Below are 15,668 nucleotides of genomic sequence, written 5' to 3'. Positions count from 1 at the left end.
GGTGAGAGGACGCTGACGGAGACACTTCTTTCCCAGCCTAAAAATAGCAGCTGGCCGTTTCCCCAGCTTCCCGGCCTCGCCAACGCGCTTCCATTAGATGAAATAAAGCGAAAAAAATACACACACACACACAAAAAAGCCAACAACCAACCTCCCCTTCCCCCTCCCCCCCCCAAAAAAAGCCAAGCACCTTCCGTCAGAGCGGGCGGCGGCGTGCGGCGGTGCCGGGAATAGAAAGCGGGGAGAGGGGAGAGCGGCAGCGAGCGGAAGAGGCAGCGGAGCTGCTGCTCCTCTGTCCCCAGCTATTCCCCAGACGTTTTAATTAGCACTGGCTCTGCCTCTGAGGCTTTGCTCAGGCGAGGCACAACGCGTGACCTTTGGAGGGGAAAAAAAAAGGGGGGGGGCGGCCCCCGAAAAAGAAGGGGGGGGGAGGACGAAGAGAAAAGAAAGGGGAGGAGGGGAAGGAGAAAAGAAAGGGGGGGGAAGAAGGAGAAAAGAAAGGGGGGGGAAGAAGGAGAAAAGAAAGGGGGGGGAAGAAGGAGAAAAGAAAGGGGGGGGAAGAAGGAGAAAAGAAAGGGGGGGGAAGAAGGAGAAAAGAAAGGGGGGGGAAGAAGGAGAAAAGAAAGGGGGGGGAAGAAGGAGAAAAGAAAGGGGGGGGAAGAAGGAGAAAAGAAAGGGGGGGGAAGAAGGAGAAAAGAAAGGGGGGGGAAGAAGGAGAAAAGAAAGGGGGGGGAAGAAGGAGAAAAGAAAGGGGGGGGAAGAAGGAGAAAAGAAAGGGGGGGGAAGAAGGAGAAAAGAAAGGGGGGGGAAGAAGGAGAAAAGAAAGGGGGGGGAAGAAGGAGAAAAGAAAGGGGGGGGAAGAAGGAGAAAAGAAAGGGGGGGGAAGAAGGAGAAAAGAAAGGGGGGGGAAGAAGGAGAAAAGAAAGGGGGGGGAAGAAGGAGAAAAGAAAGGGGGGGGAAGAAGGAGAAAAGAAAGGGGGGGAAGAAGGAGAAAAGAAAGGGGGGGGAAGAAGGAGAAAAGAAAGGGGGGGAAGAAGGAGAAAAGAAAGGGGGGGGAAGAAGGAGAAAAGAAAGGGGGGGGAAGAAGGAGAAAAGAAAGGGGGGGGAAGAAGGAGAAAAGAAAGGGGGGGGAAGAAGGAGAAAAGAAAGGGGGGGGAAGAAGGAGAAAAGAAAGGGGGGGGAAGAAGGAGAAAAGAAAGGGGGGGGAAGAAGGAGAAAAGAAAGGGGGGGGGAAGAAGGAGAAAAGAAAGGGGGGGGAAGAAGGAGAAAAGAAAGGGGGGGGGAAGAAGGAGAAAAGAAAGGGGGGGGGGCACAAAGGAACCCGGTGGGGGGGGAGGCAAAGGACCCCGGGGGGGGGGGGGGCAGAAGGGAGAATAAAGGCAGCACTGCAAGGCAGTGGAGCAGCCCCAGAGGCTGGGACGTCGCTGGGCTCCGGCGTCAGGCACGCTGAAGGCTTTTAATAAGCTCCAGAGTGAGAAATTTAACACCAGAGGCACTATTTTTGATCCCTCGGTGAAGGGAGGGAGGGGAGAGACAGAGGGAGCGAGAGGAGGGGGAGGAGGAGGTGGTGGTGGTGGTGGTGAGGAGAAGGAGGCAGCCAAGATTACATCCTGGGTGGCAGCGGCCAGAAATAGCCTTGCCCCTGCTCCGGGAGCAGCAGGCAGCCAAGCTGGCGGCCCACGGGGAGGGCAGGCAGGAGGCTGGGCCTGCTGTCCACACAGGAGGGCCAGTGTGTGGTGGCAGGCTGGGAGAGTGCAGGCAAAAGGGCATCAGAGCCAGGTGGAGGGGCTGCAGCCCCACATGCCACGGGGGGGCAGCGGCTGTCTCAGCTGGTGAGCCCACGGCGTGGGGGCTGTGCTCCAGAGAGAGCCCAAAACTCCCTCCAGGGAGAGGCAGGGAGGATGGCAGCGAGCAAGGAGCCTGGCAGCAGATGGTGCTGCTGGCAAGACAGGTCCCTGGGTGTCTGGCACAGGCAGAACCTGCCCCTGGCTCCAACCTGCTCCTTCCCAGCACTGCTGCTGCTTCTGGAGGCGTGTGGGGACCGGCGAGCTCCCTGCAGACACACCAGCACCTCCCAGCTCCTCCCAGCTAGCTGCCTGCAGCCCAGGGCAGCCTCCTTGGCCAGCTCACAAGCCCCCAGGCAAGCAGCAGCTTCAGCAGAGCCTCAGCAGCCACCCCCAACGCACAGGGGTGCAGGGAGGACTCCCCACCCAGCTGCTTGCCTCTCCACACCAAGGCCAGCTCCAAGGAACAGGGCAGGGGAAGTTCCCCAGGCTCTATGGAAATGCAGCAGCAGGGGAATGGGGCAGAGCCCAGGCAGCTGCTGTCCAGCTGCAAGGAGGAGCATGAATCACAGAGTGGTAGAGGATGAAAGGGATCTCTGGAGATCACTGAGTCCAACCACCCCCTGCCAAAGCAGCATCACCCAGGGCAGGTCACACAGGGAGGAATCCAGATGAGTCTTGAATGTCTCCAGAGGAGGAGACTCCACAACCTCCCTGGGCAGCCTGCTGCAGGCCTCCAGCAGCCTCACACCCAGAGAAGCTTCTCCTCAGGTTGAAGTGGAACTTCCTGGGCTCCACTTTGCAAGAGCTGGAAGTGTTCTGGAAGAGGAGCTTGAGAAGGAAGAGCTCAGCTGAGGTGAATCCTGCAGCAGCAGGGCCGGGATGGGGCATGGGGGAGGCAAGACAGCAGCCCTGGCACAGACCTGTGGCTGCCCTGTGGGTGCCCTAATCCTGCTGTCCCCTGGATTAGTGCAGGTGGCTGACAGCACAGGCAGGGGGTTAGAAAATCTGCCTGAGCTACCTCCAGCAGGTGAATCCCCAGGACAGGACTGGGGGAGGGGCATGTCCCCTTTTCCCTGAGGGAATTGGACCCCCCCCCAGAGCAAGAGCCCTGGCGCAGGGCAGGTGCTGCCCACGGGCAGGCAGCCCTGGGCGCAGTGTGAGCCGAGGTCTGCTGCCTGGGAAGAAGGCAAAGTGCTGCCAGCAGGGATTTCATCTCCTTTTAATTGCTCAGAGCCTGCTCTCCTCCTCCCTTTGTCCCTCTCCATCTGCACAAGGTCGGGGTGGGGGGGGAAGCCAGGACACGGAGGACAACCCCCAAGGGCTTCTCTGCGCCGGCCGTGGGATTCCTGCAACACAAGAGGTGGAGTCTGGGTTGGTTTGCAGCAGGGCTGGGCTGGGGTAGAGCACTGGAGCCTGCTCCCAGGGCTTGGCTGCTGGCTTGGGCTGTTAAGGCACCAGGAGCAAACAAGAGGCAGCAGCCCTCCTGGACCTGACCTCGCTGGCCAAAGAGCAGAAGGACCAGAGGGGAAGGGGGGAAGCTGCTGCCCTGCCTGCTCCAGGAGAGGCTTTGGGTGACTCACCTGCCAGGCACAGCTCAGTGTCCCAGCTGCCAGCACGTGGGAAGATGAGGCATGAGGCAGAGTTTTAGCAGGGAAAAGGGGCCACAAGGGTCAGCAGCTTGGCCTTGCCCACCCTGAGGCAGGAGCTGTTTGTTTTCCAAGGGTGCATGGAGCAGAGGCCACATCCTGCCCTCTCCTGGCCCCCCTCGAGATGCCTGCAGCTCTCCCTGGCAGCAGCACAGCCCCAGCAGGCTCCCAGCCCCTGGCAGAGTGGCCCAGGGTGGCACCAGGCCCTGCTGCCATCCCAAGAGCCTCCACAAGCCCTTTACAGAGTGGGGGAGCCCAGAAAAGGGAAAGCTTTTGTGTCACCGCCCCCTGAAACCCCAACACAAAGCCCTTCCCCTCCCCCACCAGCCTGGGGGCTGCCAGGGGAAGCAGGTGGCAGGGGTTGGTCACCTCAGCTGGGACAGAGGTGCCACTCACCTGGATCACTCCAGGGCTTTCACAAGGGCTTCATTGGCTTCTACTTTAATCTGAGCTTCTGCTTTAGCTGCCTCATCAGCCGCCGCAGCCATCTCTGAAACTGCCTTCTCCAGGTTTGATTTTGCAGTCTTGAAGACGAGAGCACAAGGGATGTGTCACTGGGAGCCCACCACAGGGCAGCTGACCTGTCCCACAGCCCACCTGTGAGTCAGCCTCTCCCTTCTCACTCCTCCCTTTCCCTCCCTGCAGCTGTTACCCCACGCACAGGGGCCCCACAGACCGGCTGAGCCCTTATCAGCAGGCCCTGCTGGGAAAATGCTGATCTGGGGAGCAAGAGGGGTGGAGAGGGGTGGAGAGGGGCGAGATCAGCACCTGTCTGAGGGGAGGGAAGTGGCCTGCAGAAGGGGTGGTGACTGCACAGCCTGCGGAGAGGTCACCCAGGAGGAGCCCTGGGACTTTGACCCTCAGCAGCAGGTGATGGGGAAGCTCAGGGTGAATCATAGAATTGTTTGGCTTGGAAAAGACCTCTAAGATCACTGAGTCCAGCCAGCAATCCACCACCACCACCATGACCATTAAACCATGCTCCCAAGTGCCAGGGCCACACCTCCTCCGAACACCTCCGGGGCCGGTGACCCCACCGCCTCCCCCGGGCAGCCCGCTCAACGGCATGGGCAGGGCCTGGGCACGCTTCCCTACAGCCCCAGAAGGATCTGGAGGCAAGGGAGCAGATCCCTGCTGCAGGAAGGAGCTCACAGGATACTCACAGCCAGGTCCAGCATGTCCATTGTCACTGCCTCCTCTGCCAGCACCTGCACGGTGGAGTCCGCGTTCACCGTGACGGAGCCGCTGCTCACTGCGGAGGCAGGAGAGCAGGGCAGGGTCAGGCAGGGCTGCAGGTCACAGCATCACACAGGATCTTAGGGGTCAGAAGGGACCTCTCTGAAGGTCATCGAGTCCAACCCCCCCCTGCCAGAGCAGGAGCATAGAATCCAGCAGAGGTCACACAGGAACACATCCAGGCAGGGCTGGAAAGGCTCCAGAGGAGACTCCGCAACCCCTCTGGGCAGCCTGCTCCAGGGCTCTGTGACTCTCACAGTGAAGAAGTTCCTCCTGATGTTGAGGTGGAACCTCCTGGGCTTCAATTTGTATCCACTGCCCCTTAGCCTATCCCAGGGTGCAGCTGAGCAGAGTCTGTCCCCCCCCTCCTGACCCCCAGCCCTCAGATATTGATAAGCATTGATCAAATCCCCTCTCAGTCTTCTCCTCTCCAGACTGAACAGCCCCAGGGCTCTCAGCCTCTCCTCATCAGGCAGTGCTCCAGTCCCTTCAGCAGCTTCACCTTGGACTCTCTCCAGCAGATCTCTGTCCCTCCTAAACTGGGGAGCCCAGAACTGGCTGCAGCATTCCAGGTGAGGTCTCACCAGGGCAGAGCAGAGGGTGGAACCTCCTCAGATGGACCTCCTCTGGAGCTCCACGCTCAGGACAGTGCTGGAGAGCTCATCCCCATGACCTCCACCATCCCTTAGTCAAAACAAAACCTCAGTGCTCTCCTGGAACCTTTCCCAAGCCCAGCAGGGAACTCAGCTCCTACCAAAAGGGAAGCTACAGCAGCAGGTGGCTGAGCAGAAGCAACAAAACCTGACCCAGGAGCCTCTAATCACAGAATCCCAGCGTGGTGGTGGGGACTGGAAGGAACCTCTGGGTATCATCCAGTCCAACCAGTTTGGCCCTGCAGAGCAGCCCTTGGGAAAGCAGAAATCCTTACAAGTGCCCCCCCCGGGGGGCATATCCACCTTGGCTGGCAGCATGCAGCACGGTGAGACCCCTCCCCAGGTGGTCTCCCTCCTCCCCAGGTGGACTTACCAAAGTACTTGGTGGCTGTGCCATCCTCAGCATAGACTGTCACAACTCCTGGCCTGAGGACCTGCAGGGTGGGCACATGAGAGGCCAGGATGCCAAAGGAGCCTGTCAGAGTGGGCACATCCACCTGCTTCACGTTGGCACCGTTGTAAAACACCTGCAGAGGGAGGGCAGAGCAGATGGCACCAGTCCCCAGGGGGGGAGGGAAGGAGAGAAGCAGCTCCCCGGCCACGCTGGGCAACCTGCTCCCACCCTGAGGGCGCAGCCCAAGGGTTTGCCACCCAGCAAGGCGCAACCAGGACACCCTGACCCGTCACAGGGCGGGAGCAGGGCCGGGCTTTGGAGGAAGGGTCCTGGCAAGAGGGAGTGGGAAAGCGCCGGGAGGCTCGGGAGCGGCGCGGTGGCGGCGGCAGGGAGGCGGCAGACGGAGCCGGGAGTGGGCGAGAGGAGAAGGGCGCAGCCGGGGCAGGGCGCAGCCGGGCAGGGCGCAGCCGGGCAGGGCGCAGCCGGGCAGGGCGCAGCCGGGCAGGGCGCAGCGAGCCCCTGCCGCCAGCCGGCACCGCGCCGTCCCGCACAGCACCCATCCTGCTCGCACCCGGCGCCCTGCCCTGGCACACCGCTGAGCCCCGCCGCCGCCCGGGGCAGCCCGGGGCCGGGGCAGGCAGAAGCTGGGTCCCGCTCCCGGGAGCGCGGCCAAGAAACTGCCCCGGGCTGGCGGGGGCCCCAAGAGCGGCTCCGGGAGGACCGGGGGCCGGGGCTGGAAGAGCAAGAACGTCACCCCGCGGGCCCCGGCGGCGCTGCAGCGGGCGAAGGGAGAAAGGAGCGGCCGGCCCGGGAGAGGATCTCGGCAGAGGAGAGCCAGGGCCCGAGGTCACGGCCAGGGCCCGAGGTCAGGGCCAAGGGCAGGGCCGGTGACAGCACAGCGGGAGCGGCAGGCGGCACGGCGCAGCCCTCACACCGCACCACCCTGCTCCGCACCGGGACCCTTCCCAGCCCCAGGGACTCCGTCCCCCGGTCCCGCCGCTTCCCCCGGTCCCGCTCCTTGCCGGCCCCAGGGGCACTCGCTCCCGCTCCAGCCCCGGCGGCGGCTCCGCAGGCCTCGCCTCGAGGCCCGCAGCCGGGGGGGAGGTCCCGGTTCGGCCGGCCGGGGCTGGGCCCAGCGGCTACCTGCGTGGGCGAGGCGAAGGTGAAGGCCATGGCGGCCGGCCCGGCGGCGGGCTCGGCATAGCCGCGGGCATGGGGCGGCGGCAGCAGCGGGCGGGCGGCGAGGCGGAGGAGGAGACGGCGGGCGCGGAACATGGCGGCGGCGGCGGGCAAGGACGAGCGGGCGGCGCGGGGCGGGGCCAGGCCTGGCGGGGGCGGGGCCACAGCTCCCGGCGTGCGCCGCGCCGCAGCCAGACTACACAGCCCGTGGGGCAGCGGGCGGCGAGCGCCAATGACGTCATCCGTGTGCGACGGAGAGCATCACGGGATCGGTAGTTCTTTACCACCACACCCCGAGTCCTCCTCGGGTTAGGGACGACTCGGTCCGGGGCGGGGAGTGTGTGTGTGTGGGACTGCAGCGCAGGAGGCTTCCCCAGCCTGCGACCTCTCTCCGGGCGGACAGCAGGGGCTGGGGCGGCCCCGGCTGGGTGCAGGCAGGGCTGGTGCGGGCAGGGCACGGTGCGGGCAGGGTTGTGGCTCAGGCAGGGCTGTGGTTCAGGCAGGGCTGTGGTTCAGGCTGGGAGTTGTGGTTCAGGCAGGGATTTGTGGTTCAGGCAGGGATTTGTGGCGCAGGCAGGGCTGTGATGAAGGCAGGGATTTGTGGGTGCAGGTAGGGATCTGTGGTGCAGGCAGGGCTGATGCAGGCAGGGCTGTGGTGCAGGCAGGGCTTGGGGCAGCCCCTGTCCCCACGTGACGCCCGCGCCGCGCGGGGGGCGGCTCCGGTTCATTCATAAATCCCGGGGCCGCACCGAGCGCAGCGGCGGCGATGGAGCCCCGGTCCCGGTTGTAGGTGAGTGTCTGGCCCCGCCGCCTCGCAACAGCCCCTATCGCGACAGCCGCAGCCGAGGGGAGCCCCCATCACGCCCCACCGCGCCCGGAGGTCCCGGAGCCTCCTGCCTTGCTGTCACCAGCCTTGCCTGCAGCCCTGCCCGCATCCCCGCCCCACTGCCCTGCCCGCATCCTCCTCCCACATCCCTGCCCCACAGCCTCCATCCCCGCCCCACATCCCTGCCTGCATCCCTGCCTGCATCCCTGCCCCACATCCTTCCCTGCATCCTCCATCCACATCCCTGCCCCACATCCCTGCGTGCATTCCTCACCACCGGGATGGTTCGGGGGGGATCACGAAGAGGAGTTCCTTAACCCTCTCTACCCCCCAGGACATACACGCGCGTGGGGAACACAACCTCCCGTCCCCCTCTCCCCCTTCCCCGTGCCCCCTCCCATGGGCTCCCACGTGCAGAAGCGCGGCGGCACCAGGGTCCCACTGCCCCAAACTCCCCCAGCCCCTGGCACCCGGCAGCGACCCCGTGTCCCAGCCCCGTGTCGCCCAGCCAAGGGGGACAGCCCTGGGGACCGGCCCCCCTCCTCCAGACAATGGCCGGCCTGTTCCCGCCGGGTCGCCATGGAGACAGGATTCCACCATGATGGGGAACAGCAGGGACATTCTTCCTGCCCCCCCCCCCACGCCCCCCCGGCTCAGGCCTGAGGGTGCCACGCAGGGATCCCGCCCGTGGGGTGCCCACCCCGCCTGGCTCTGCAGACCCTCGTCCGGGGTCCTCCCTATGCCCGGCGTCCCCAAAAATGCTGGGGGCCAGAGGAGGGTCCCCCACCCCCTTCTCCTGCCCCCGGAGGGGGTTCACATCGCCCCGCGCTGCCCAGCAGCTGGGAGATACCCGAGGGCGTGTGCGGAGGGGTTGTCTTTGCCCCGGGTGGTCCCCAGCACTCCGGAGTCCCCCCGAGGGATGCGTACCCCGGCCCGTGACAGGGCTGCCCCCAGCCCCGTGAAGCGCAGACGTCACCGATGACAGGGTCACCCCCGGCGCTGTCCCCGACAGTGGCTTCCCCCCCCCCCCCCCAACACCGCCCCCGGTGGCTCCATTCACATTTTTTTGCTGACCTGATTTTGAGAGGTTTCCAAGCGCCCCCCCCGGCACCAGCGTCGCCCATCCCCACACCAGTACGTCTCACTCCCTCACCGGTATCAGCCCACTCTGCTCAGCCCCACACGGACCCGCGATGGGATCTCGGAAGCCCCCGGGAGGAGCCCTCCGGGAACCTGCACGGGAAGGGCTGAGCGGAAGGGGGTCTCGGCCGGCGTTAAACCGGGGGGGTGGGCACCCAGGTGTGTGTCCCCCAGTCCCTTTTTCATCACCGCCCCATCCCCCTCGGGCCCCTCGGCGGCCCCGTCCCCTCCCGCGCGGGGACAGCCGGTGACGGAGCTGACTCAGAAGCGTCACCCACCGAGCTCCGGCGACACCCACGCCAGCTCCCTTGACATGAGGCGTGGGGCAGCCATCTGTCACCCTGCCCTGCCGGGATGCCCGACTGCTGTTCCCCCCCACGACACTCCCCCCCCCCCACCCCCCAAGCTCCCGTGGACAGCCCGGACCCCAGCAGTGCTGGGGGGGCTGCGTGTCGGCTCCTCGGGGACAGCTCCTGTGGAACGATGTCACCTCCACCCTTGCGACCCCCCCGCGCCAGGGGCAGGGCCAGGACTCCCCGAGCCAGTTCTTGCCACTGGGACCGGCATGGGGAGCGTGGGGCTGCCGGTGTGGGGCTCCGGGTCGGGGGTCTGCCCCCCACGGAGCCCCGAGGCTGAGAGTGGAGTGATTGCAGTGCTTGTCCCACCTCAGCGACTGTCCCCGGGGAGGGGCAGGGGTCGTGCCGCTTTCTCCCCATCCCCGCTTCTCCCCATCCCCGCTTCTCCCCATCCCCGCTTCTCCCCATCCCCGCTTCTCCCCATCCCTGCTTCTCCCCATCCCCGCTTCTCCCCATCCCTGCTTCTCCCCATCCCTGCTTCTCCCCGACTGCGCTTCCCTCCATCCCTCCTGACCACACCCTCCGCCCCCTCCCTCATCCTCCATCCTCCTTCCTGACCACACCCTCCCTCCATCCCTTCATCCCGGTCCCTCCCCTCCCTCTCTCCATCTCTCCATCCCGGTCCCTCCCTCCCGGGTCCCTCCCGGTCCCTCCCGGCAGCTCCGTACCGCGGTGCCCGGGCAGGGCCCGGGGCCGGGCAGGAGCCGCTCCCGCCGCCCCCAGCCCGGCCCCGGTGCCTCCTCTCTTATCTTCCCCCACCCCACCAGGACACATTCGGGCCGGGACGGACCATGAGCGATGACCCGACACCCTGGGACAACGCGACGGAGAGCGTCACGGTGAGCGGGACCACCCTGCCCGTTCCCTGCCCGCCTCTGCCCTCCTCGGGCTCCCGGGAGGGGGGGATGGGGGATGCACGTTCCGGTGTGGGGGCAGCTGGGGGAAACGGATGCTGTGGGCTTGGGGTCTGGGCCAAGGTGGGGAGAGCAGCAGCAACCCAGTCCCACTGTCACCCACCCTGCTCTGCTATTCCCGGGGATGAGTGACACCCCCCCCTGTCCCCTCTGTGCCCCCCCTAGATGCTTTTGCAGCCCTCAAAGATGCTCTGGATGCTGAGGGTCTAAGTGGTCCTGGGCGCTGCTGCTGGCCAAAGGGACACCAACGCTGAGCCCACACTGAGGCTGGGCCGGGGCTGGGGTCCCATCTCTGTCCCCACCCCTGCTGGGTGCGGGGGCTGCTGGCGGCTCTGCCCCCCCAGCCGCGGTTGCCTTGGTGAAGGCAGGTCCCTGGAGCCGGCAGCAGGCCTGGGGGTGGCGGGGGAGCAGCTCGGCGTCAGCCCTGGCTCCCCCCAGCAGCGAGGCAGGGCTTGGGTTTGGGGCCAGGCAGTGCATCTCCCCCCAGCCCCAACCCCAGCTGAGTGCCCCCCAACCCCCTGCAGGCGGTGCCCGGCGAGGTGTCCCCCCAGGATGGCTACGTGCTGCTCCTGGCCCTGCTCTCCATCTTCATCGGCGGTACCCTGGTGCTGCTCTCGGGCATCCTGATCGTCTGCCGCCGCTGCTGCGAGGCTGACCGCCGCCACTCCAGGTGGGGATGGGCCCTGGGGACAGGCCACGAGTGCCCCCTGGGGCCTGTGGCACGGGGAAAAGGGGAAGGCGAGGGTCGGTGGGGGTGGGGGAGGGGGTTGGCATGAGGTAACACTGACCCTCCAACTACCTGCTGCAGAGCCAGTGATGACCCCGAGAAGACCACCACCACCTACCTGGATGACTCGCAGCCTGCCCAGGGTGAGTACCAGCACCCCCAGAAGGGAGTGAAGCACCCCCCAGGACCTCCTCTCTCCCAGCTGCAGCCCCCAGCGCTGGGGCAGGGATGGCCACACACCTCCATCATCCACCCCAGCGGTGCCCTGGCTGTGTGGGACCTGGGGGGCGTCAGGAACAGGGACCCCTGAGCTGGCATTGAGATCCCCCCCCACACACACACACCCCAGCAGTGCAGCAAGTGTTCCAGGCCTCAGCTGGGGAAGCTGGCATGGACCATGGCAGGGAAGAGCCCAGGTGCTGACCAAGGCCTCTCTGCAGATATCACCATCAAAGTGGAGGACCCGGACTGCCTCTCCTCCTCCAGCTGCCGGGATGCGGAGAGCGAACGCTTCCTGTCCTCCAGCTCCTCCACTGCCCGCAGGGTCTCCTTCAACGAGGCTGCACTCTTCGACCAGGGCAAGAAGACCCAGGAGAAGGGGAGGAGGTGAAGCTCAGCTCCTGGGGCAGGATGCCTGGGGGAGGTGTGTGGGGGGGAGGGGGCCGCCCCTCCTAAGGCAGCCGTGCCCGGCAGGTACACGCTGACGGAGGGGGACTTCCACCACCTGAAGAACGCTCGCCTGACGCACCTGCACCTCCCGCCGCCGGCCCTCAAGATCGTCACCATCCACGAGTGTGAGTCCAGCGAGAACAGCCTGGCCATGACCCCCCGCCTGCCCCCCGCCAAGCCCGGCCTCGCCATCTTCCAGGTGAGCCACCGGCACCCCGCGGGGCGAGGGACCTGGGGGGCATGGGGGCACCCTGCGGGCACAGTGGTCCGGGCACCCCGTGGCACCCCGAGGAGGCACCATCGGGCCTGGGGTGGGAATGCTGGGGCATTGCTTGATGCAGGGACGTGGGGGGTGCGTGTGGGGGGGAGTTCCCCTGCCCTCGTGCAAAGCCCCCTCCCTGAGCACCCTCTGCCTTGCAGTCCCCCGGGGGGGCCCTGCCCCAGCCGGCGCTCCCCAGCCATGCAGTGTGCCCCAGCTCTGCCCTGCCCGGGGACACCTACAACTCCACCGTGGACACCAGCTTCACCGAGGCCAGCCCAACCACCTCCTCCGACTCTGGGGAGGGCCCCTCGGTGAGTGCCGGGGCGGGGTGGGGGGTGGGACCGGACAGGGGAAGGAGATCTCCAGCCTTGGCAGCCTGTGCAGTTCCCTGCCCCCATCCCCCACCCCAGGTCTGCCCCCCCACCGTGCTCCATGCCAGGACTCAGGGCACCCAGCTGGAAATAGGCCCTGCCCCCCCTCCCTGTCCCCTGCCCTGGGGGATATTTGTGCATCTGCTGCAGCCCAGCTCGGCAGGACCGGACAAAAGGAGCAGAGCTGGGGCTGGGGGGGGGGCAGGGGGGGAGTGGGGAGGCTGTGCCTGGAGCTGAGCAGGCACTCACAGCCCCCCTCAATCCTCCCCAGTTTCCATCAGCAGCGCCCAGGAGTGGGAAGGTGTCTGGGGTGGTCAGTGCCAGCCCCGGGGAGTCCCCCCCGGTCCCCCCCCCAGGGCCCAGTCCTGCAGTTCTTCAGCCGCCTGCGCCGCCACGCCAGCCTGGACGGGGCCAGCCCCTACTTCAAGATCAAGAAGTGGAAGCTGGAGAGCACCCAGCGGGCATCCAGCCTGGATACCAGAGGTAGGAGCTGGGGGCGGGGGCAGGTCCAGGGCATAGCCCCGCAGGGCTGGGAACACTTGAGCGGTACGGGGCGGGGGGAGGAGGTTGTTTGCTCTGCCGGGATGGATCTGCGCCCTTCCCTCAGCCCTGCCCTGTGCCACCCTCTAGGGTCCCCCAAGAGGCGACAGTTCCAGCGGCAGAGGGCGGCCAGCGAGAGCATGGACCAGGAGGACCGGGACCCGCACCAGACCGACATCATCCAGTACATCGCCCACACCGACGACGTCGCCTTCCACCCTTCCAGCAGCCCCTTCCTGCCCGCCCCCGCCAGCCCCCCACCCTCTCTCGGCAGGTATTTTTCAGTAGATAGAGGGGACAGGGTGGGCACTGGGAGCTGGGCACCGGGAAGGCACCGAGGGACCCTGCGATGCCCCCTGCATGGCGAGGGGGGTCCCACCTTGGAGTGGCTTTGGTGGGGTGGCAGGGATGGGGGTGAGGGGTCTGGCGGGGGGGAGGGTGGTTTGGGGCATGGGTACAGGGTTGGGCCATGGGTACGTGGTTGGGGCATGGGTACAGGGTTGGGCCATGGGTACGTGGTGGGGACAGCACGAGGGGGACTGCATGGCACCTGTGAAGTCTGTTGGGTGCCCACTTGGCACTTCTGCCTGCTGCTGGCTGGGTCCCTCCCGGCCCCTGCCGGTCCCTGCCGTGACGCCCGGGTGGTGCCTGCAGGCTAGAGCCGGGCGAGGGGGCCGCGGGCAGCCCCGGTGATGCCGGAGTCCCGGAGCAGCCCAGCGCCTACCACGACATCTGGAGCCTGCGCGCCTCGCTGGAGCTCTACGCCTCCTCCGAGCGCAGCAACGACCAGGACTCGGTGCGCAGCGACGGCGGGGACAGCGTCTCCTCCACCGGCGGCGTGGGGCCCTGCCCCTCTTCCTCCCTGGATGAGGCTGAAGTCCCCGAGGAGAAGCTCTGGGGTCGGCCCAAGTCGGAGGATTCGGAGCCCGGCACCCGAGGAGAAGCTCTGGGGTCGGCCCAAGTCGGAGGATTCGGAGCCCGGCACTCGGAAGCTGCTGCAGATGGACAGCGGCTACGCCTCCATCGAGGCGCCCAGCCGGGGGGGGCGAGGAGGGACCCCCCAAGGACCAGACGGCCTCCGAGAAGCGAATTTGCTTCACCGAGCGCGGGGCGCAAAGGGACCATCTTCCGAGAGCTTCGAGGGCAGGGAGCCCGAGGAGGAAGAGGACGAAGAAGAGGAAGAAGACGAGGAAGGGACCACCTCTTGGGGCGCCGTGGGCGGGATGGGGGGGGGTCCTCCCCGCGTCCCCACAGCCCCCCTGGCTTGGTCCCCTTACGGTCAGATGTTCCCCCGGGCGGGAGGCTACGCCGCGGCGGGATTACAGCATCGACGAGAAGACGGACGCCCTGTTCAACGCCTTCGTGCGCCACGACCCCCAGTTCGACGAGTCCCCGCTGCGGGGCAAGCACCGCTCCCGCACGCACCTGCGCAAGCAGTGGCAGCACACCAAGCAGTACAGCGACCCCCGGCGTGCGCTACCCCCGAGCGCCACCGCACGCCCCTGCGCCGCGGCGACAGCGCCAACTCCCCCCTGGACTCTCGCTTCCACAGCCCCCTGCCCCGCATCGTCAGCAACGCCGACGAGGAGGCGGCCGAGGCGGCCGAAGGGGTCCCCAGCGCACCTCCTTTGCCCGACCCTGAGATCCAGGTGATCGTGGAGGAGCCTGGAGAAGCGGCCCCCGAGCCCAAAGCAGGCTCCGAGCCCCCCGGGGGGAATGATGATGATGATGACGGCGGCGGCGACTGCCCCGGTTCCGGGAGGTGCTTGGGACTGGGCTCCGGTTCGGAGCTGCTGGACAAGATCGCGGGGGGCCTGGAGGAGAGGCTCTACGGGCACCTGAGGGAGGCGGGGAGCCGGCGCCGAGCAGCACATGGTGGCCGTGGCCACCAGCGACGCCCCCCCCCGACCACAGCCCTGTCTAGGCCCAGCGCGGGGGGGGGCAGAGACCCCGGCACAGGGCTTCGGGGTCCGTCCCCTCCTGCTGCCGGCGGTGGGGACCGAGCCGGTGCCCAGGGGCACCGCAGGAAGGGTGGCCCTGGCGCGAGAAGGCCAGGAGGGCACTTGGGGTCCCCTGGCTGTAAGCACCCCCCCCGCCCCCCCAAACCGTGGTGGTGGGGGCCGACAGAGTGGGGGTGGCCGAGCCCCCTTGCTCCCGGGAGCGAGGTGCCAGGTGGAGGGCGCAGGCTGGGGGTGCCCGGGGAGGGGTCGGGGGGCAGTGACGTCAGCACCGAGGGACTCTGCTGACGAAGCTCCAAACCCAGCTGGGGCCTGGCCCCGACTGCCCCCGCAGAGCTGGAGCAGATCCGATCAGCTCCCCCCTGGATTTTACAAGCAATAACGGGGGAACAGCCTCGCCAGGAAGGGGGGCCAGAGCTGGGCACGCCCCTCCCCCCCCCCCGCCCCCGGCCTGCTGCCACGGTGCTGCCCTTGGCGGGGGGCAGTTAGCTGGGGCCGGGGGAGTCACCTCCTTAAGCCACAGCCGCTCCCCCCCCCGCCCTAGTTCTGCAGGGAGCCTGGGATCTAAACTGGAAAAGGGAGGCTGGGGGCAGCAGGATGCTCAAGGAGCTCTTATCCCCCATGGAGGGGGGGGCAGCATGGGTGAGATGGGGACCCCCACAGCAGCGTCCTGAAGGCTGGGGAGGCAGGACCAACCCTGTCCCCCCACACCACCCCCAGCCCCCTGCTCTAAATACCCCCTCGTAGGGGTGGGGGGCTGCCCCCTCTGCCTGGGTGGGCAGGGTGATGGCAGAGCGTGGGGGCAGCATGTGCCATGGGTGACACCCCCCCCCCCGAGGGGCTCTGCACCCCCCCTCTTGCCCTCCCAGGGTGGGGGAGAAGCTTACAAGGTCTTGAGGGTTATTTATTGATCGTTCCTGAGGTACCAGGGAAGGGGAGGGGGGGGGCGCTGGGCCCAAGCTTTTTATTGGGTTTTTATTTTGTGTTTTAAAGCATGGGGGGGGGGGGGG

At 66.8% G+C, this 15,668-nt stretch overlaps 2 protein-coding genes across 2 annotated transcripts; one reads left to right on the top strand and one right to left on the bottom strand.

Annotated features, from left to right (window-relative positions):
• Window positions 1-2,990: 2,990 nt before the first annotated feature.
• LOC137461662 (ATP synthase subunit delta, mitochondrial-like) lies at window positions 2,991-7,029 on the bottom strand. Its single transcript, XM_068171335.1, has 5 exons — window positions 6,860-7,029; window positions 5,696-5,849; window positions 4,597-4,685; window positions 3,830-3,957; window positions 2,991-3,133 (listed from the first exon to the last, which is right to left on the bottom strand). The coding sequence occupies exons 1-4, from the start codon at window positions 6,989-6,991 to the stop codon at window positions 3,835-3,837; spliced, it is 498 nt and encodes a 165-aa protein (XP_068027436.1). The 5' UTR covers window positions 6,992-7,029; the 3' UTR covers window positions 2,991-3,133; window positions 3,830-3,834.
• A 2,769-nt stretch (window positions 7,030-9,798) lies between these two features.
• On the top strand, window positions 9,799-14,779 carry LOC137461663 (voltage-dependent calcium channel beta subunit-associated regulatory protein-like; the record flags this gene model as incomplete). The annotated part of the gene is given in 17 exon segments (XM_068171336.1): window positions 9,799-10,056; window positions 10,656-10,801; window positions 10,940-11,001; window positions 11,299-11,464; window positions 11,552-11,726; window positions 11,948-12,100; window positions 12,432-12,503; window positions 12,505-12,643; window positions 12,791-12,974; window positions 13,355-13,576; window positions 13,629-13,740; window positions 13,742-13,801; window positions 13,803-13,829; window positions 13,831-13,989; window positions 13,991-14,180; window positions 14,183-14,558; window positions 14,560-14,779. Coding segments are annotated over 17 exon segments (2,511 nt in total), but the record flags the coding sequence as incomplete, so codon positions are not given.
• Window positions 14,780-15,668: the final 889 nt, after the last annotated feature.

Source organism: Melanerpes formicivorus, unplaced genomic scaffold (genome assembly GCF_026170545.1).
Source record: "Melanerpes formicivorus ecotype bairdi unplaced genomic scaffold, bMelFor1.0.p_v2 SCAF_2812, whole genome shotgun sequence".
Classification (NCBI taxonomy): domain Eukaryota; kingdom Metazoa; phylum Chordata; class Aves; order Piciformes; family Picidae; genus Melanerpes; species Melanerpes formicivorus.
The sequence above is the reverse complement of the archived record's forward strand: the minus strand, read 5'-3'. Positions and strand labels throughout refer to the sequence as shown.